This window comes from Scyliorhinus canicula, chromosome 3 (assembly GCF_902713615.1).
Source record: "Scyliorhinus canicula chromosome 3, sScyCan1.1, whole genome shotgun sequence".
Taxonomy (NCBI): domain Eukaryota; kingdom Metazoa; phylum Chordata; class Chondrichthyes; order Carcharhiniformes; family Scyliorhinidae; genus Scyliorhinus; species Scyliorhinus canicula.
This window is the reverse complement of record NC_052148.1, coordinates 135,402,733-135,424,912: the sequence shown is the minus strand read 5'-3', so window position 1 is coordinate 135,424,912 and position 22,180 is coordinate 135,402,733. Positions and strand designations below refer to the sequence as shown.

The 22,180-nt window shown below is 48.5% G+C and overlaps 1 protein-coding gene across 4 annotated transcripts in view; it reads left to right on the top strand.

The window, feature by feature from the left end:
* LOC119962983 (kelch-like protein 5) overlaps positions 1–22,180 on the top strand; it is a 174,029-nt gene that overhangs the window by 50,170 nt on the left and 101,679 nt on the right. For 2 of the 4 annotated variants that reach the window (XM_038791404.1, XM_038791403.1), the window contains exon 1: positions 13,635–14,298. The exons of the other annotated variants lie outside the window; for them this stretch is intronic. In XM_038791404.1, coding sequence (XP_038647332.1) covers positions 13,922–14,298 — 377 coding nt within the window. In that variant the 5' untranslated portion in view covers positions 13,635–13,921. Of the gene's footprint in view, positions 1–13,634; positions 14,299–22,180 lie in introns of those variants that run through there. 4 annotated transcript variants of the gene reach the window in all.

The following is a 22,180-nucleotide window of genomic DNA, read 5'->3' as shown; positions in this document are numbered from 1 at the left end:
CTAAAATTATGAAACACTTTGAAGAGTAGCAGTAGAATGGTGTTTTTCTAAACGGAAGGTTGTGACTAGTGGTGTTCCACAGGGATCGGTGCTGAGGCCTTTGTTATTTGTAGTATACATAAACGATTTGGAGGAAAATGTAGCTGGTCTGATTAATAAGTTCACGGATGACCCCGAGGTTAGTGGAGTGGCAGACAGTGTTGAGGATTGTCAGAGGATACAGCAGGACATAGATAGGTTGGAGACTTGGGCAGAGAAATAGCGAATGGAGTTTAATTCAGACAAATGTGAGGTAATGTATTTTGGTCGATCTAACATAGAGGGGAAATATACCTTAAATGACAAAACCCTTAGGAATATAGAAAGTCAGAGAGATCTGGGCGTGCAGGTCCACAGAACTTTGAAAATGAGCAACACAAGTGCACAAGGTAGTCAAGAAAGCATACGGAATGCTTGCCTTCATTGGAAGGGGCACTGAGTATAAAACCTGGCAAGTCATGCTATAGTTGTATAGAACCTTGGTAATATTGCATAGAATTCTGGTCACCTGACTACCAGAAGGCTGTGGAGGCTTTGGAGAGGGTGCAGAGGAGATTTACCAGGATGTTGTCTGGTCTGGAAAGTGTTAGCTATGCAGAGAGGCTGAATAGACTCAGACTGTTTTCATTAGAAAGACGGAGGTTGAGGGGTGACCTGATAGAGGTCTACAAGATTATGAGAGGCATGGATAGAGTGGATGGGCAGGCATTCTTTCCCAGGGTGGAGGGGTCAGTCACTAGGAGCATAGGTTTAAGGTCTGTGGGGCAAGGTTTGGAGGAGATGTACGAGGCAGGTTTTTTACACAGAGGGGAGTGAGTGCCTAGAACGTGTTGCCAGGGGAGTTTGTGAAAGCAGGTACATTAATGGCATTCAAAAGACATCTGCTAATACATGGATAGGATGGGTATAGAGGGATACGGCACTGGAAAGTGCTGGGGATTTTGGCCAGGGTGGTATCATGACCGGTTCAGGCTTGGTCGGCCGAAGGGCCTGTTCCTGTGCTGTATTGTTCTTTGAAAGGGTTAATAGCAGCAATTAGAATTATGTTGTTTTCACTGGTGAATTGCTAAAGCAATGATTTGCATTTATATCAAAATACTTTGGATTTGATTATCCTGATGCAAAGAACAAAGAACAAAGAAAAGTACAGCACAGGAACAGGCCCTTCGGCCCTCCAAGCCTGCGCCGACCATGCTGCCCGTCTAAACTAAAATCTTCTACACATCTTCTGCACTCTTGACCAGCCTGATCTTCCACCATTTGTAAACTCAAGCTCATCCAAACCTCTGCTGCCCATATTAGAATTAGTGATAAAGTTAAATCACAGAAGATTTGGAAGTGTGGCAAATTCCAAGGTGGTAAATGTTACATTTCCTGTTGGCTGGATCTGAGGACCGCCCCATCAGAGATCCCCCCCTCCCCATTAGAGACCCCCCCATTAGAGACCCCCCCATTAGAGACCCCCACATTAGAGACTCTGCCATTAAAGACTCTGCCATTAAAGACCCCCATTAGAGACCCCATTATAAAACCCCCATTAGAGACCCCCATTACAGAGCGCCCATTGAGACTCCCCCATTTCAGACCCCCATGAGAGACCCCCCATGAGAGAATTCCCATTAGAAACTCCCCCATTTGAGACCCCTCCATTAGAGACCCCCATGACAGAGCCTCCATCAGAGACCCCCCATTAGAGATCCCCATTACAGAGACCCCCATTATACTCCTACATTAGACACTCCCCATTACAGACCCCCCGTTAGAGACCCCCATTACAGACCCCCATTATAGACCCCCCCATTAGAGACCCCCATTAGAGACCCCAATTAAAGACTCCCTATTACAGACCTCCCCATTAGAGAACCCTCATTAAAGACCCTCCATTAGAGAACGCCCCATTACAGACCCCCCCCATGAGAGACCTCTCCATTAGAGACCCCCATTAGACCCCATTAGAGACCCCATTGGCAACCCCATTAGAGCCCCCATTACAAACTCCCCCATTAGAGACCCCCCATTAGAGACACCTCCAATTACAGACCCCCCATTACAGACCGCCCATTAGAGAACCCCTATTAGAGACCCCCCCATTAGAGACCCCCTATCAGAGACTCCCCCATTGGAGACCCTCCCGTCAGAGAACCCCCGTCGGAGACCCTCCCGTCAGAGAACCCCCGTCAGAGACCCTCCCCATCAGAGACCCCCCCATCAGACCCCCCCATCAGAATTCCCCCCCATCAGAGCCCACCCCCATTAGAGTTCCCCATCAGAGTCCCTCCATCAGAGTCCCCCAATCGGAGTTCCCCATCAGAGTCCCCCCCATCAGAGTCCCCCCCATCAGAGTCCCCCCATCAGAGTCCCCCATCAGAATCCCCCATCGGAGTTCCCCCATCAGAGACCCCTCCATCAGAGTCCCCCCATCAGAGATCCCCCCATCGGAGTTCCCCATCAGAGATCAACCCATCAGAGATCCCCCCATCAGAGTTCCCCATCAGAGACCCCCCCATCAGAGACCCTCCATATCAGAGATCCTCCCCCATCAGAGACCCTCCATATCAGTGATCCTCCCCCATCAGAGATCCTCCATATCAGAGACCCTCCCCATCAGAGACCCCCCATCAGAGATCCTCCCCCATCAGAGATCCTCCCCCATCAGAGACCCTCCATATCAGAGACCCTCCCCATCAGAAACCCACCCATCAGAGACCTCCCCATCAGAGATCCACCCATCAGAGATCCTCCCCCATCAAGATGCCTCATCAGAGACCCTCCCCATCAGAGATCCTCCCCCCATCAGAGACCTCCCCCCCCCCCCCCTTAAAAGGGTGATAGCTTCCAGACAGCCAGGTGTCTGGATTATTTAGCTTCATTTCCCTTCACGCCTCAATGCATCTCAAGTACCTTCTTTGAAGCTAACCGCAATGTTTATGAACATCTAAGTGATAGGTGCTTTCACTTCCTCTTTTACTCAGCAGAAGGTCTATTCAGCCTCTCCCCATAGCTACATGTTGGGAGTCTAATAAAGGACGCTGGGGTTGTGGTCACAGGATTTGCATTGTGTGTAGGCCCTCTGATGGACTTTATGGGACTTAGGTTACACACTTATCCCCTTGACCCACTGCGGGGTCCACCGCGTCAGGGCCACACTTGAAAATACTTTCCCAAATGCAGGCCGACGTGAATCCTAGCCAAGAACGCTGGAGCATCACGGGGAGAGAATTGGGCTTCCAGTTCATTAATCGGATGTAAATGGGGTCAAATGACCCAGTTCCATCCTCCCTCTGGAACAGGCATGTAGCTCGCAGCTGCTGATGGCGGGGGACAGGAACGTGGTCGGCGCGGTTTATAGCCTGTGCTCGATTCTCCACCACATCGGGAGACCCAGTACTGGCATGCGGTGGAGAATCCACCCCTACATTTCATTCTCTCCAGCCAGGGAAAAGGCAGTGGAGTGAACACATGGCTTTGCGAGGGTTACAGCACTTCCCGTTGCGAGGATGCCGTCGACTCTGCACATCTCTTTGCGGGCACCGCATGTCAACTCTACCCCTCTCTGGAACCAACAGGAATTCCAGTCCATCAACATCCAATTGCTGTCTAACCACAGGCAGAGAATAACTGCAGGTCAATGCTTGCAGCAGTTATGATTGCCTTCACTTTGCAGCAATGTGCCAGCTCCATTTGAGCTACCATAACAAACCAAAGGTTAAATACAGGATTTGATGTGACATACTGAGGTTGCCGTTGAGGTTCATGTTAGAGAATTACTTCATGAAAACCCTGGATGAATATAGCCTCCTGCTGAGAGATCATCTCCCTCACCCCCTCCCTCTTCCAGCAATTTGTCCTGCTTTACATAACCTCTGCCATTCTCCAAGTCACATTGTATTCCGAGTCGAATGTTTATTTGTGTATCCATGTCTCAGGGCAACTGGTTTGTGCAGAGCTTTGAAGCAATCAAAAAAGGTCCTTCAGCACCTGCCTAACTGCTTGCTGCAGACTTTTGAAATAATGCAGACAATGCAGAATGTGATTGGGCAGTCCATAGATTGGTTTAAACAATGCTTCTGATGCCTTGACCACTCTGGTGGAGCTCTCCAGTACTTGGCAGAATGTGTGCCTAGATATGTGGAGGTCTGCTGAGAATGTGTGCCTTGATGTGTGGCTATCTGCTGTATACTGCACAACCTCACTACCATGAAAGGGTATATCACAAACTATATGGCAATGATGAGGAAGTGAAATGAAATGAAATGAAAATCACTTATTGTCACAAGTAGGCTTCAATGAAGTTACTGTGAAAAGCCGCTAGTCGTCACATTCCGGCACCTGTGCGGGGAGGCTGGTACGGGAATTGAACCGTGCTGCTGGCCTGCCTTGGTCTGCTTTAAAAGCCAGCTATTTAGCCCAGTGTGCTAAACCAGCCCCTGAGGACCATAAGGAGATGAAGTGGAAAAGAGACGGTCCCCTCAATCGCCCTTTTTATTGGGGAATCTGTAAAAAAATCCATCCGAGTTCGATACTAGTAACCACAGTTCCACACCATCTTCCCTCACAGTGTTCACTTGGCCACAATGCAAAAATAAACAACAGAACAAAATAAATATTCAAAGCCAAATTAATGAATGAAAGCATGCCATATTGCATATATATGTTAACTAATCACCCTTGTTTATTGTCTTGAAACTTGTGTTCTGTGTGCCTATCGTGAGCATCACACAATATAGACTGTTGGATTTATGGAAAATTGACACCACTTTTACATCAAAAAGGAGAGTGGACACACTGCATTTGAAACAAAATGAAGTTGAGGGGTCAGGTGACCTTTTTCTTTTCTGTCAATATACATGGATCTAGATAAGGCCCTGGAAGCTACTCTGCATGCCTGGACAAGACAAAATACAAAAGCTCTGTCAGACCATTTTATTGAAAAGGCATTACAGTGTAACAAGGTAATGCATTTTGGAAGGTCTAATACAGGTAGGGAATATACAGTGAATGGTAGAACCCTCAAGAGTATTGAAAGTCCGAGAGATTTTGGTGTACAGGTCCACAGGTCACTGAAAGGGGCAACACAGGTGGAGAAGGTAGCCAAGAAGGCATATGGCATGCTTGCCTTCATTGGCCGGGGCATTGAGTATAAAAATTGGCAAATCATGTTGCAGCTGTATAAAGCCTTAGTTAGGCCACACTTGGAGTATAGTGTTCAATTCTGGTTGCCACACTACCAGAAGGATGTGGAGGCTTTAGAGAGGGTGCAGAAGAGATTTACCAGGATGTTGCCTGGTATGGAGGGCATTAGCTATGAGGAGAGGTTGAATAAACTTGGTTTGTTCTCACTGGAACGACGGAGGTTGAGGGGCGACCTGATAGAGGTCTACAAAATTATGAGGGGCATGGACAGAGTGGATAGTCAGAGGCTTTTTCCCAGGGTAGAGGGGTTAATTACTAGGGGGCATACATTTAAGGTGCGAGGGGCAAGGTTTAGAGGAGATGTACGAGGTAAGTGTTTTACACAGAGGGTAGTGGGTGTCTTGAACTCGCTGCTGGAGGAGGTGGTGGAAGCAGGGATGATGGTGATTTTTAAGCGGCATCTTGACAAATACATGAATAGGTTGGGAATAGAGGGATACGGACCCCGGAAGTGAAGAACATTTTAGTTTAGACGGGCAGCATGGTCGATGCAGGCTTGGAGGGCCGAAGGGCCTGTTCCTGTGCTGTACTTTTCTTTGTTGTTAGTTCTTGGTAACAAAACTTTCCTTTGGATTAATGCTGTCATTGTCAAAATAGTTAGAGAAACTAGTTCACAATGGACTTGCAGACTTCTTACCTGCAGAGTGGAATTCCAAAGGATAGGTATGACAAAACCCCATTCTATCACTAGGATATTAAATGAGTGAATCTCGAGCTTGTACATCAATGGCCAAAGCATCAGAGACCATTTGTGAGGACGGTAAAAAACAGATACTTTGGTCACAAAGCAGAAACCAGGGCCGGGATTCTCCGAACCCGCGCCAGGTCGGAGAATCGGCGGGGGAAGGGAGCGCGAGAATCGCACCACGCCGCCCCGCCGCCGGCTTGCCGAATCTCCGGCGCCAATTTTCGGGCGCCCGCAGGATCGCCACCGTGCCTGTCGGGGCCGTTAAAAGCGCCCCCCCCCCCCGGCAATTCTCTGGGCCTCGATGGGCCGAGTGCCCGCCGAGTTCAGCCGAGTCCCACCCAGCGGGACCTCGAAGTTCTGTCTGCTGGGGACATCCTGGTGGGGGGGAGCCAACCCCGGGGGGACGGGGGGGGGGGGGGGGTGGGGGGGGACTACACGGTGGCCTGGCCCGTGACTGGGGCAGGCTAGTTCCGTGGGGGCTTATGTTCTTCCGTGCCAGGCTCCTGTAGGGCTCCGTCATATTGCCCGGGGGTTGGCGCGGAGACTGGAACCCACGTGCATGCGCGAACTCACGCCGGCCGTGGGGCGCCAACATTCGTGTGCCGGAACTGCGGACCCCACTCCGGCGCCGTACTAGCCCCCTAGGAAGGAGTGAAAACCTGCCTGTTGAGGCCGGAATGGCTCACGCCACTTTTCACGGCGGCGTCAGAACCTGGCCACAGGATTGGAGAATCCAAGCCCAGGTTTCTGATAAGGGACGTTTAAATAGACGCATGTTTGGAAGCAGGGGACAGAAAGAAAGAAGAACAGTTCCAGACCAGCAAAAAATATGGCCATGCCCAAAATCCATTAAGAGTCAGCAAATTCAGATTGGCCTTTACCTACCTGTTTGAGGAGCCAAACAAAGTTCTTGATTCAGAAGTTGGACTGAAACTTCAACTGGAGTGAAGCCAGAGTAACCTGCTGCACCAAAAAGTAATCCGCTGCAAATCCATCTTTATAAACCTCCAGCCTCAGTTTCTTCAGTGAACCAAAGAGAAAATCACAGCAACGTTCCTCACCTTCATCTTGAAAAAATCAAGTGTGACAATGACGTTTTGGACTTTTAGGACCGAAGTACATGCTACTTCTTTTGTAATCACAATTGGCGGGATTCTCTTGTACTTGGCGGGGCGGGGTTCCCAGCGGGACGGAATGGCGTGAACCACTCCGGCGTCGGGCCGCCCCAAAGGTTCGGAATCCTCCGCACCTTCAGGGGCTAGGCCGGCGCCGGAGTGGTTTGCGCCCCACCGGACAGCGTGGAAGGCCTTTGGCGCCGTGGCAGCCGGGGCTGAAGGGACTCTGCCGGCTGGCCCCCGGCCGGGGGGGTCGGAGAATCCCCCCCCCCCTTATCTTGTGTTGAATAATAAACATTTATCATTCTTATTATAAACTTGTCATTTGCCTGTTCTTAAGAGTTGTAGCACTCAGGAGATTAAATATTTTTACTTTAAAACAACTGTCATCAGTCAATCAAGAGGTGGAAAAGGAGGGGGCCATCCTACCATCTCTCTCCCGCCCTTAAAAATGTCCTATTTTTCCAATGTAGTGCTGCCCCAGTTGATGCAGCATGGGTGAATGGTGGAAGGTGTTGACCTTCAATGGAGAAGACTGCTGATGATCTTGAAGTAGGCCCTTGAGTAGCTCTGGGCCCAGAAGGCCTGGGCTGCAGATTACACTATCTTGACATGGATGCCAGCAGTCTAAAATAGCTAAATGATGGATAATAGCAAACATGCTAGCAAAGAGGAGGGGGTGGGAGGATAAATTTGGCCTTTGAGAGAGAAAAGAGCAGGATAATTCTTAACGACCACAGGTTTCTGCTAACTTCCCTTTGATTCTCCTGTTGACGCAATGGCATTACCATCGCTGAGCCTCCTGCTACCAACATTGTGGAAGGGTTGCCATTGATCAGAAACTGAATTGGACCAACCATATACTGTGACTACAAGAGCAGATCAGAAACTAGGAATTCTGTGGCCATTAACTCAGCACCTGACTCCCCAAAGCCTACCCATCATCTACAAGGCACATGTCAGTAGTATGGTGGAATATCCTGCACTTGCCTGGATGAGTGCAGCTCCAGAAACATTGAAGAAGCTCGCCACCATCCAGGCAAAAGCAGTCCACTTGATTGGCACCCCATCCATAACCTTAAACATTCACTCCCTCCATCACCACTGCAAAGTCGCAGCAGGGTGTACCGTCTATAAGATGCACTTCAGCAATTCGGCAAACCTCCTTCAAAAGCACCTTCCAAACCCGTGACCGCTACCACTTTGAAGGACAGCGGCAGCAAATACATGGGAACACCAGCACCTGCAAGCTCCCCTGCAAGCCACACAACATCCTGACTTGAAACAATATCACCGTCCCTTCATTGTAGTTGGGTCAAAATCCTGGCATTTTCTTTCTTAAAGCAGTGCAGGTACATCTATACCACATGGACAGCGGATCAAGAAGGTGGCTCACCACCACCTTCTCAAGGGAATTTAGAGATGGGCAACAAATGTTGGTCGAGCCAGCAGAGCCCACATCCCAGTAAAGAATATATATTAAAAGAAGCTTTTTAATGGTGCCTCCCATCAGCTTTCCTCTCTAAGCTGCCTATTCAAAGCACTAATCTGAGTGCTTGGCAGCAAAACTCATGTACGACTTTGCCTCTGGTGAGCTAGCATCTGTCCTTTCCCCTGCCCTGACTGCAGGCCATTCGTACCAGTCTCAACACATCCAAATCCTGACTCTAAGCTATCCTCTAAATTGCACCTGAGATAATAGTTGCGAGTGTGAAATTGAACAGTGATGCATTTTTATCATCACTGTTTTCTTGTAGCTTCTCCAGTGCCTGGCCAGATTGGTCTATAGGGTATATGAAAGGAGAACGGCAGGGGTAAGGCTTTGGTGCAGGGAGGGGAGGAAATTAAGAGGTGATACTTATCCCATCGCTTGTTTAGGCCTTTAAATCAGAAATGAGTGTGGGACAGTGGTGAGGTAGGCTGTGAGGAGGAGAGTTAGGTGTGTGCATACCGTCATTTTTGATGGTTATAGCCCGACCACTGGCTACAGACTCAATAATAACCATCCCAATAGTGGCCAGCACAGTTCTCCTCCTTGTGGATTGGGATGTACAAGTGTGCTTGGTGCTCTCCAGTAAGCTCTACCTGCCTCCTGCTGTTTCCCATTCAGTTCTTCATTGTTGTTTCACATTCAATTCCACATTTCCCTCTCTTTGCCCTGCAAGGGAGAGGGAAATATGGAACTGAATATTGTGTACCCTGGGTAATGTGCCAGTCATGGTTGAATACTGACAAATATTGGAAGCTGGGAGATGTAGATGGTGAGATTTGCAGCAGTGCTAAGTGTGTAATGGAGCATATGAATGTCAGAGATGAGTCCTGGGTGATCGAGGTTATTGCTAGCTAAGTGGAGGGGGAGGGGGGTGACATGATTTGAACAATATCTGAGGCTAATGATGAAAGTTGTAGGATATGGCATTTGAAGATGCATTCACTGACCTTCGCCACTTGTGGGAGGTCATTGAACTTCTTATGGCACCGCATGCAGGTTCTCAGGCTTGAGTGCCGATATTGACTGCCGCTGATATATGTTCTCACTGCCTTCTGAACTTGTGTCTGGAAGGCTTCCTGGCCCCTGTACATATGGGCCATCTCTCCTCCTCTCCACCTCCTCTGCAAGGCCTTTGCTACACTGTTCAGAATCATGGAACCCACTGTCTCCCACATTCCATCATTCTTCACTATTTCCATGGTCCCAAGTCACTTCCTGCATGACTGCCAACACTATTCCAGCCACAATGCACCTTTAAGAAGTACAGGCTAACTTTAAGTGATGCTAGGTATTTACCGTACTGGCCCCATGCTGATGCACCCAGGCAATCAAAAGTGCTTTTAGCATTGGCTTGATGCTGAGATGATTGAAATGAGCATGTAACACAAGCTAACATGCTGTCTGCATTGCAACCAGGGAGCTCGGGTTAATACTATGTTGCAATCACCATATCCGTTTTCAAAGCCATCAAATTTAGCCACTGTAATGATATGTTATCATGTAACCAATGGGTAATCAGAACTAGACATGTAACCAATGGGTATTCAGAACCCCCAGTGGTGGCATCACCACCAGAGGGCATTACACGACCACTAAAAAGCACAACACACACAAGCTCTCGGCCTCACTCCCCGGCAGAGATCGAGAGAACAGAACAAGTGTGGCAAGGACTATAGTCAGGCCACCTGACCACCACATAACTAACACACGATGACTGTGGGTCTAAATGATGCTAACTTAACTAGAGACCTAAGCCTTGTCCGAACCAGTTGATTCTCTCAGCATGTGGTGTGAGTCTGTGCTGGGCTGGATGAGTTCTTGTTACACTCAGAGGCAGCACCCAGAATGAGCGGGAACCGTGGTGCCCTCTGCCTTTATAGTGTGTGTATTCTAACTGGTGATTGGCTGTGGTGTTTGTATATGTTGATTGGTCCCTGTGTGTGTCCATCATTGTGTGTCTGCACCATGATATACTGGTGTATATTATGACATCCCCCCTTTTGTAAAATAAAAATGCTGATATAGGCATGTGATAATAAATAGTGTGGGTGTGTGAAGAATGTACCTAGCTACATGTGAGGTGCGAAGACACATGTACAAAGCTATATACAGGGAACAAGACGATTTACAGAGGAAGGTGCCTGGTGCAGATAACTATCATGAACTGGAACAACCAACAAATCTATTTACAAATCACTGGATAACGAATGCAACAATAAAGGATATAGGAGAAAAAACATTTCAGAGAGTCCACATGTGTACAGAGTTCATAAGTTCAGTCTGTGAGGTGGGCGACAAACTCTGGTTGACCGTAAGGGTGGCACACCACTGATCATTCTGGCTGACGCTATGGATGTGGACGGGTTCAGTGCCATGCTTGTGGGACATACTGTTCGTAGTAACAACGCTGATTTGGAACGGGACCTGTGGGTCATTGCAGGCACAGTCAGAATCAAGGTCTAGATTAGGTTCATTGATGGCAGGCTGGATAGCCCTGACGTCTCTGTGGGGCTGGGTGGATCTTCGAAAAACAGCAGGCATGGAAGATCTGCACATTGCAGCATAGTGGCCTCATTTGCCACACTGCAGGCAGCGTCGGGACTTTGCGGGACATTGCTGCTTTAAGTGGGCGGAGCGGCAGTGGCCCAACGCCGGAGAGTTGGGACTTTCGTCGTCCCACCGTGCATGCGCGGAGCGATCCAGCGTAGCGCGCACCTGCATGAAGTGGTCCGTGACGTCAGCATGCTCGCTGCGTGTAAGCACGGGACTCCGCAAAAAGCACGCGAAATGGCCGCCATCCTTCAGATCCAGAGCCTGAAAAGATTTAATCATTTGGACCCGTTCTGCGTCGTAAGGGGCTTGCCGCGCCGTTTCAGCAGCCTGGATGCAGCAGTAGCGCGTGGAGGCATGTTCATGAAGTACACAGGTCTCAATGGCCGTAAAGAGAGTGAACTGCTTTACTATTAGTAGCTGCTGGTGCAGGGGCTCAGATTGAACACCAAAAACAATCTGGTCACGGAGCATAGAGTCAGAGGTGGACCCGTAGTTGCAGGACTGCGCAAGGACATGGAGGTGGGTAATGAAGGACTGGAAAGGCTTGTCCTTACCCTGAATTCGCTGCTGAAACATGTATCTCTCGAAGCTCTCGTTGACCTCGACTGCGCAGTGGCTGTCGAACTTCAGAATTATGGTCCTGAACTTCGATTTGTCCTCCCCGTCATTGAAGGTGAGCGAGTTGTAAATGTGCAGAGCATGGTCACCGCCTATGAAGAGGAAGAGTGCAATTTTCTGTGTGACCGAGGCAGCTCCCAGGTCCCTGGCTTCGAGGTACAGCTGGAAACGCTGTTTGAAAAGTTTCCAGTTCGAGCCCAGATTCCCTGCAATGCTGAGAGGCGGCAGCGGGCGAACGGAGTCCATTTTGTAGGATGGCGGAGACTGGTGGAAGGCAGTGAAAGGTAGGCCTCAGAAGTGCGAGCATCCCTCAACCCCTGGTATCATGAAGTGTTGGCTAGTGTAGACTTGAGAGATGAACAGACACTTCCAACACTGATGAAGGTTCAACTCAATTTTATTAACTACTTCTAACTAACTAACACACGATGACTGTGGGTCTAAATGATGCTAACTTAAACTAGAGACCTAAACCTTGTCCGAGCCAGTTGATTCAGCACATGTTGTAAGTCTGTGCTGGGCTGGATGAGTTCTTGTTACACTCAGAGGCAGCACCCAAAATGAGCGGGACCCGTGGTGCCCTCTGCTTTTATAGTGTGTGCATTCTAAATGGTGATTGGCTGCGGTGTTTGTACATGTTGATTGGTCCCTGTTTGTGTCCATCAGTGTGTGTCTGCACGATGATATACTGGTGTATATTATGACAGTTTGGAGTCAGTTTATATAGCTAGTCAAGTTTACTGTGTTGCTAGAGTTAGATCAGCAGAGTGTCGAACTCATTTAATAGCTTTGTTAATTGCTCAATAAATACTTTCAACTTACCTCGAAGACTGGAGTATTCTTCAACATCGTCTTATGTTACTCAAATACATAACAATATAGCCACCAGATTAGTTTTTACTTCAAATGGCTGCTGAAGTAGAGACCATAATGTAATTGATCAAATTGGACAATTATTTGAAAAGAAGGCTTATTAATGAAAATGGGGAAAGGGCACAGTAAAGGTATTAGGTTGATAGCGTTGACATTGGTAAAGATGTGATAGATTGAATAGCATCCAGCTATGTTGTAATTTCTATGATTCTAATAATAGTTGCCATAAAAGCTACACAAACCCCAGAGGAAAAATAAGTTGAAGTTTCAGTCTGAATTGTGAAGGTGCAAAAGCACTGGTTCCAGTGACAGTCAAAATATAGCAAATTACACCAAAATAATGGTTCTGGAGCTGGGTTGAGACTATCCAAAAGAAGCCAATCGATTGTGATCTTTACCCCATCTGAAAGAACCGATTACAAACCCTGCATTGTAAAGTGAAAATTGTGAAACATCTGAACTTCAATGTTAACATGTTCAATATTTGTGCAGACCCAAGACAATATTTAATAGATTTGTTCTGTAATTATCGAGGATCATCACTCTTTATGGTAAAATGTGAGTAACTGATCACTAAAAATCCAATCATGTTACGTAGCACTTCAGACAACTGAAGCACTCCGAATCTAACAAGAAATTCCTTTAATATTTCACTTCTAGCTCTTCACAGCGAAGGTAGTTTTTTAAATCAATTGTGGAAATGAAAACAATGGTTTTTTTTTAAACTGAGCAATTTTTATTACTCTTTGAAATTCTATGTTTTCAAAAAATGAATTAAACACATAAGCTTGAAAGACGCACAAAAACATGAGATATTAATACTGCTCTTCATATTGCAGTAAGATGCCAAGGAGAATATTTCAAGGGTTAATATAATACAGAGGAAGGAATGTGATTGGAAAAGATTGTGATAGGTTGCTACATGTAAGTTACTCTTACATTCATTTGTGGCTCAGAGGAAGGGGAGTGGTGGTGTTCAGCTTTCAAAAAGGGTTTAATGAATGCTGTCAGTGTTTTTTGAAAGCAGCTGGTTGGGTGTAGAGATGAAGATGATGGAAAGTGCATTCATTGTTACAGTGCAAGTTGATTAAGAGTTGCACTTGATTGAAGGCACAGGCTTCTCCCTGCCTCCCCTTCACATTATCCTCATCATCTTTGTCATTGCTCGATATTCTGATGGTGGAGATTTAAGAAGATTTTATTTCCACGTGAAGGCGATCTTGTTTCAGGCAGGCAGAAGGAATCTGGAAAGCATATCTATTTAGACCGAGCTGTGCTCTATTCTGTGCTGCCTTACGATACAGCAAGAGCCTCCTCTGTTGCCTTGACAATTGCTTAGGTGAACAGAGAATGTCTGTTTCTCGCAAAGAATTTGATGTGAAGCAGATTTTGCGTATCCGGTGGCGGTGGTTTGGTCACCCTGCATCCCAACCTGCCACATCCACCGACAGTCGCCGTGGAGATTTTTGGAACAAAGAGCAAGGTGCATCAAATAATGGAAGGAAATTCTTAGACCCTGGGCACCTGCCCCTACCATTGGCTTCCATTAACTACCAGAGACCCAGCCAACAGGAAATTCAAAATTCACCACCATGGCATTTGCCCCACGCCCCAGATTTTCCTGTGTTTGAGTTTACCGCTGACAGTTATGAGGGCACACGTTGGCATGACAAACATGAAGATGAAGGGAGTGAAGAAGAGAATGAAACAGACAGCAGTTCCTGCAGGTTAGGAATAAGGATTTAAAACAAGGCAGTGTTAATATTATCAGATGCATTTGATCTTTTTCATCCCATTATTCTAGCAACCTGTGAAATGTCCCCTTTTAATACCTATGTGACTGTATGTTTGCAATGTGTGACAGTGTAAAATTTGATCTGAGCCTGAAGAATTTCATAGAATATATATATGTATAATATATATGCCTTAATTTTAATGGCATTATATTTTATATATATTGTATAACATTCAACTTGAATCCAAGATTAATATACTGTTGGGTAAAAGAATGATAGTTGGCTGTAAATGATGCAGTATACAGCATAGAGTAAATTGTTTCTTATCTTAATCTGAGAGACTACAGTGCAGCAAAAGGTGATGATCCTTTATACAATCTAATAATATATAAACACACTAATGTGTGTGTCAGGTGAAAACTATTACTTTGAAGACTCTCTGCATGACAACAATACAGTACAAAATCTCGCAGTGCAGACCTGGAAAATATTGCACAATTTTTATTTGAATTAAATACATATTTTTCAAGTAAATAGATGTAAATGAGGACAAGTTAGATTTTATTTAACTTCTTTATACAACATATTTCCCCTTTGTATTGTAACCTCTCTTTAAAGTTCTCTGTTTCTAATTTTATTTTAAAAATACATCTGATTTGCCAAAGTTATCCTGCAAGTACTTAGAATAACCAAAAGGGTTTCATAGAATCATAGAATTCCAAAAGTGCAGAAAGAGGCCATTCAGCCCATTGGGTCTGCACTGGCCCTCTGAAAGAGCACCCTACCTAGGCTCCCTCCCCACCCTATCCCCGTAACCCAAGTTGATTCACAGCTCCAGGGTTCCAGGTTCCATTCCCGGCTTGGGTCACTGTCTGTGTGGAGTCTACACGTTCTCCCCGTGTCTGCGTGGGTTTCCTCCAGGTGCTCTGGTTTCCTCCCACAGTCCAAAGATGTGTAGGTTAGGTGGATTGGCCATGCTAAATTGCCCTTAGTGTCCAAAATGGTTAGGTGGGGTTACTGGGTTATGGGGATAGGATGGCGGTCTGGGCTTAAGTGGGGTGCTCTTTTCAAGAGCCGGTGCAGACTCGATGGGCTCAATGCCTCCTTCTGCACTGTAAATTCTATGATTCATTACAATACGTATGTGATCTTAAATAGCTTATAACATTAGATTTAAAGGTGATGTACAAATACCTGTGTAACAAAAAATCTTCATAGCAGTAAAATAATCAGCGCAGCAAAGTATTTAAAGGAACTCAAATGCATTTTAAAGTTACTGATAAATAGTTAATGGTACAAAGTCAGTATTTGGCTTGACTGCTGTTTTAGACACAGATTTATAACTATTTTCTGATCCATGAACGCATTTGACACATCAATTTATTAAAGTTGATGAATTCATAGCTCAGATGTGAGGATAGATTTTTTTTCCGAATTAGATTTCCCCAACCTGCAGTTCTTGATTTTAGACTTTTTGGACAGAAAAAGTAATCTTATTTTGAAGCCACCTTGATCTTTGCAAGTGTAGTCAGGTTCTGGTGCTGTTGGGTGGAAGTATTGCCTGATGAGTGATGATGCTTCCTGTGGTTGTGTTTATCAGTACAGTAATGTGGACAATCCAGGAAATGGGTCAGGACTGCAGGGGAATGTGCAGCTGCAGCATTTCTATACTAATACAAATCTAAGATTGCTCTTTTCAGATTTTCTTTTTGGTAAAAGGTAATTTACCAGAATGCTTTGTTTGTGGTTATGCTTCATGGACCATTTATTTTTTCAGAAATTATATTTTTCCAAACCAAACAACATGTGCCATTTTGTGAAACAGACAAAATCAATGAGTTTTCTTCAACCATATGTTCTTTGTTAACTCTGGGGAATAGCAAATCCAGATTTTCAGAGTACTTGGCTGTCCTTATGGTTTCTGTCGCTAACCTACTCCTAATTGGAAAAAGGATTCTGTCACAGATATTGGAGGTCACTGTGGGACAATTATAGGATACTACCTAAGTGCTCTAAGTATGGTCAAGGTTCAGGCAGTTGAATATTGACTGGGAATGCATTACTGTAACTTTGGCCGGAACTTCCTCTGAGTGGCAATCTCCAGTGGATTGCCAATCTTGATGGATTTACCCACGTTGAAAATGCAACGCCCCTGTCTCACCCAACCGTCTTCGCTCAGGCTGGGTGAGTCAAGACCAACGAAGCATGCCCCCTGCTGCATTGGTACTGGGGTGCAGAGAACAAAAGAACGCACCCTTTTTATGTTTTGGTTGGGCAGGGAGATTGGGGGGGCGAGCGGGGGAGCCGGACTGAGAAGATGAAGAAGGTCGGGTCAGGGGTGGTGTGGGGGATCCGTTTCGGGGGTTGTGTGCGTGTGAGGTTCATTCTGGGTTTAGTAAGTAATTATGCGTGAGTTTGAAGTGATTTTTTTTCACTTCTAACCCGTTCAGAGTACCTATCAGAGTAAAGCTAGCAGAACCACCCAAAGCTCGCAATTTAAATTGCTTCTGTCTGATGGTTCCCGGCCCAGCGCAATTGTCCAGAGGAAGTTAGCACTTCTGGGTAATCGTCGGGTAAACCTTTACGCAGGAACTTCCTGTGGTAGTCACCACTGTTGTATTGTTGTGTTGTATATATCGTACATAAGGTGAATTACGGTAAGGCTCCTGTACTACAGGGGGTAGATCCCTGCCTGCTGGCTCCGCCCAGTAGGCGGAGTATAAATGTATGTGCTCACCAAGCTGCGGCCATTTCGGCAGCAGCTGCGGGAGACTACACATCTCTGCGTAATAAAGCCTCGATTACTCTCTACTCTCGTCTCGTCGTAATTGATAGTGAATCAATTTATTACGCAGAGAATTTAAAACGATGGATCTCCGCATCAAGCGTGATCGCCTGCAGCTGCACCCTCAAGCAGACAATGCCAAGTCGGCCTTCGCACATTGGCTAGCGTGCTTCGAGGCATACATCGGATCTGCGACTGACCCACCCTCAGAGGCACAGAAGCACCAGATCCTTTACACGTGGCTGAGCTCTGACATCTTTCCCCTCATCCGGGACGTGCCGACCTACGCAGAGGCCATGGCGCTACTGAAGGAGAACTACGCTCAGCAGACCAACAAAGTCAACGCAAGGCACCTCCTCTCCACACGACATCAACTCTCTGGCGAGTCTGTGGAAGATATCTGGCATGCCGTGCACGTCCTGGCGAGGGACTGCGATTGCCAGGCCATTCTGGCCGTTGAACATTCTGAACTTCTAATTCGAGATGCATTCGTTAACAGCATAGGGTCAGCTTACATCCGCCAGCGGCTCTTAGAAGGGGCTACCCTCGACCTTCCGGCAACCAAAAAGCTAGCGATCTCACTCACGGTCGCCTCCCGCAATGTACAGGCATATGCCCCCGACCTCTCCGCCCACCCGTCCTGGCCATCGTGGACCCTCCCAGCGAACATCCCATCGTGGACCCCACCAGCAGCCGCCCCCAGCCAACCCCAGGCCTGCGTCGCGCGGCAACCAACCAACCCCAGGGGACCCAAGTGCTACTTCTGGGACAGACAAAACACCCTCGGCAGCGCTGCCCGGCGCAGAGTGCGCTCTGCAAGGCCTGCGGGAAGAAAGGACATTTCGCTGCTGTGTGCCAGGCCCGCTCCATCGCCGCTATTGTCTTTGCACCCACCATGTGCATTCCGTAGGCGCCGCCATCTTCCTCACCTCAGACCACGTGTGGCCCATGGGCGCCGCCATCGTCCTCACCATCTTGCTCGCCTCAGAACACGTGCGGTCCGTGGGTGCCGCTATCTTGCTCCCCTCATGACACGTGGGGCCCGTGGGTGCCGCCATCTTTACCGCCATGCGCCACATGCACCCCGTGGGCGCCGCCTTTTTCTCCACCTCAGGACCCCTGCTCGTCGGGCACCTCATCTGGCCGATCACCGTCTGCAACTGCCGCCGATCAGCCGCGTCTCGCCTCCATCACGATCGACCAATGCCAACCACACAACTTCGCGACCGCGTCGATGTCAGTGAAGGTCGATGGGCACGAGACATCCTGCCTTCTGGACTCCGGGAGCACTGAGAGCTTCATCCACCCCGATGCGGTAAGGCGCTGCTCCCTCACAGTACACCCCATTAACCAAAAAATCTCCCTCGCCTCTGGATCCCACTCCATGGCGATCCGGGGGTACTGCACCGCCACCCTCACCATCCAGGGCATAGAGTTCAGCGATTTCCGGCTCTACGTCCTCCCCAATCCCTGCGCTGCCTTATTACTCGGCGAGGACTTCAAGTGCAACCTCCAGAGCCTAACCCTGAAATTTGGCGGGCCCCTACCACCCCTCACTGTTTGCGGTCTCACGACCCTAAAGGTTGACCCGCCTTCCCTGTTTGCAAACCTCACCCCGGATTGCAAACCCATCGCCACCAGGAGCAGTCGGTACAGCGCCCAGGACAGGACCTTCATCAGGTCTGAGGTCCAGCGTCTGCTACAGGAAGGTATTATCGAGGCCAGCAACAGCTCCTGGAGAGCTCAATTGGTAGTTGTAAAAACTGGGGATGGAAACAGGATGGTCGTTGACTACAATCAGACCATCAATCGGTACACACAGCTCGACAAGTACCCCCTCCCCCACATATCTGATATCATAGATCATAGAATTTACAGTGCAGAAGGAGGCCATTCGGCCCATCGAGTCTGCACCAGCTCTTGGAAAGAGCACCCTACCCAAGGTCCACACCTCCACCCTATCCCCATAACCCAGTAACCCCACCCAACACCAAGGGCAATTTTGGACACTAAGGGCAATTTATCGTGGCCAATCCCCCTAACCTGCACATCTTTGGACTGTGGGAGGAAACCGGAGCACCCGGAGGAAACCCACGCACACACGGGGAGGATGTGCAGACTTCGCACAGACAGTGACCCAAGCCGGAATCGAACCTGGGACCCTGGAGCTGTGAAGCAATTGTGCTATCCACAATGCTACTGGGTCTCCTCTACAGTGGACCTGAAATCTGCCTACCACCAGCTCCCCATCCGTAAGGCGGACCACCCGTACACTGCGTTTGAAGCGGACGGCCGCCGTTACCACTTCCTTAGGGCTACCTTTGGCGTCACTAACTGGGTCTCAGTCTTCCAACGGGAGATGGACCGAATGGTTGACTGGTACAGACTGCAGGCCACCTTCCCGTACCTGGATAACATCACCATCTGCGGCCACGACGAGCAGGACCACGACACCAACCTTTCCAAATTCCTCCACCAAACTCCTTAACCTAACCTACAACAAGAAGTGCGTGTTCAGCACTAACCGATTAGCCCTCCTCGGCTATATGGTTCAGAATGGGGTCCTAGGGCCCGACCCCGACCGCATGCACCCCCTCATGGAATACCCCCTTCCCCACTGCCCCAAGGCCCTCAAACGATGCCTGGGCTTCTTCTCGTACTACGCCCAGTGGGTCCCGAACTATGCGGACAATGCCCGCCCACTCATTCACTCCACCGTTTTTCCCCTGATGGCCGAGGCTCACCAGGCCTTCGACCGTATTAAGGCCGGCATCGCCAAGGCCACGATGCACGTGGTCGACGAGACGCTCCCCTTCCAAGTCGAGAGCGATGCATCAGACGTCTCTCTGGCCGCCATCAGGCAGGCAGGCCCGTGGCATTCTTTTCACGCACCCTCCATGCCTCCGAAATTTGGCACTCCTCTGTCGAGAAGGAGGCCCAAGCCAGAGTAGAAGCTGTGTGGCATTGGAGGCATTACCTGGCCGGCAGGAGATTCACTCTCCTCACTGACCAACGGTCGGTTGCCTTCATGTTAAAAAATGATAAGATCTTGAGGTGGAGGATCGAGCTCTCCACCTACAATTACGAGATTTTGTATCGCCCAGGTAAGCTCAACGAGCCCCCCGATGCTCTATCCCGAGGTACATGTGCCACCGCACAAGTGGACCGACTCCGGACCCTACACGACGACCTCTGCCATATAGGGGTCACCCGTTTTTTTTTCACTTCATAAAGGCCCGCAATCTGCCCTACTCCATCGAGGAAGTCAGGGCTATCACCAGAGACTGCCAGGCCTGCGCGGAGTGCAAATCGTACTTCTACCGGCCAGACCGTGCGTGCCTGGTGAAGGTCTCCCGCCCCTTTGAACGCCTCAGCGTGGATTTCAAAGGGCCCCTCCCCTCCACCAACCGAAAAACGTACTTCCTTAACGTGGTTGACGAATACTCCAGGTTCCCCTTCACCGTCCCTTGCCCCGATATGACGTCTGTCACCGTCATCAAAACCCTCAACACCATCTTCGTCCTGTTCGGTTTCCCCGCTTACATCCACAGCGACTGGGGATCCTCATTTATGAGCGATGAACTGCAGCAGTTCCTGCTCAGCAGGGGCATTGCCTCGAGCAGGACGACCAGCTACAACCCCCGGGGAAACGGGCAGGTGGAGCGGGAGAATGGGATGGTCTGGAAGGTCTACAGGCCAGAACTTTCCCGGCTTCCCACTGGCAGGAGGTCCTCCCCAACGCTTTTTACTCCATTCGGTCGCTCCTTTGTACTGCGACTAATGAAACCCCCCCATGAACATCTCTTTGCCTTCCCCAAGGAAGTCCACCTCCGGGGTTTTGCTCCCAATTTGGCTGGTAGCTCCAGGACCTGTTCTCCTCCGTAAGAGCGTGCAGCTCCACAAGGCGGACCCGTTGGTTGAGAGGGTACAGCTACTTCACGCAAACCCACAGTACCTCGACGGCTGCCAAGGCACAGTCTCCCTCAGGGACCTGGCACCAGCTGGGGCCTCACAGCCCCTCCTCCCAGCGCACCTCACCACAGCCCCCGCTCCAGGACGATCCATCCTCCTCTTAGTCCCACCCGGGGATGAAGATGAGGCCGACATGCTCCCGGAGTCACCCACGCCCGAACCGACGCCTGCATCGCCACCGGGACTGCGGCGCACGCAATGATGGATCAAGGCGCCCGATCGTCTGAACTTGTAAACTTTTTCTAAGACGTAAAAAAATCAGCATGTAAATAACCTTCCACCACCCCCGCTGGACTCTTCTTTAACAGGGGGTGAATGTGGTAGTCACCACTGTTGTATTGTGTTGTCTACATCGTATATAAGGTGTATTACGGTAAGGCCCCTGTACTACAGGTACGGGGGTAAATCCCTACTTGCTGGCTCCGCCCAGTAGGCGGAGTATAAATGTGTGGGCTCTCCGAGCTGCAGCCATTTCGGCAGCTGCTGCGGGAGGCTCCACATCTCTGCTTAATAAAGCCTCGATTACTCTCTACTCTCGACTCATCATAATTGATAGTGCTTCACTTCCTGGAGGGATTCTCCAGTGCATCATTGGGGTATCCCCTAAATACGACGCTGGAGAACCAGGAAATTATGGTCTTTTATATTTCACATCATGTCACTTTTGATTTGAGGAGTTTTTTGAAGGACTTAAATTTCTTTAAAACTTTATATAAAACAAATATAAAAGAAATTTTATGTGGGCTGAGGAGATGCCTCCAATGTAAATTACCTCAATCTTCACAGATTCGAAGCAACAATTGATTTATCCTGACAAATTTTGATTTTTGAAGTAAATCTTTCTATGGAGCAGTTTCCACATGAGAGCAGGATTGACATGATTCTTCCACCTGCCAGCCCATCACTATGTGAACCCTACCCAACAATGTATTGACTATGTAAGATGGGGGCTTGCTGGAACCCCCATTACCCAAAGGGAATCCAGCAGTGGATTCAATGAAGTTACTGTGAAAAGCCCCTATTCGCCACATTCCGGCGCCTGTCCGGGGAGGCTGGTACGGGAATTGAACCGTGCTGCTGGCCTGCTTGGTCTGCTTTAAAAGCCAGTGATTTAGC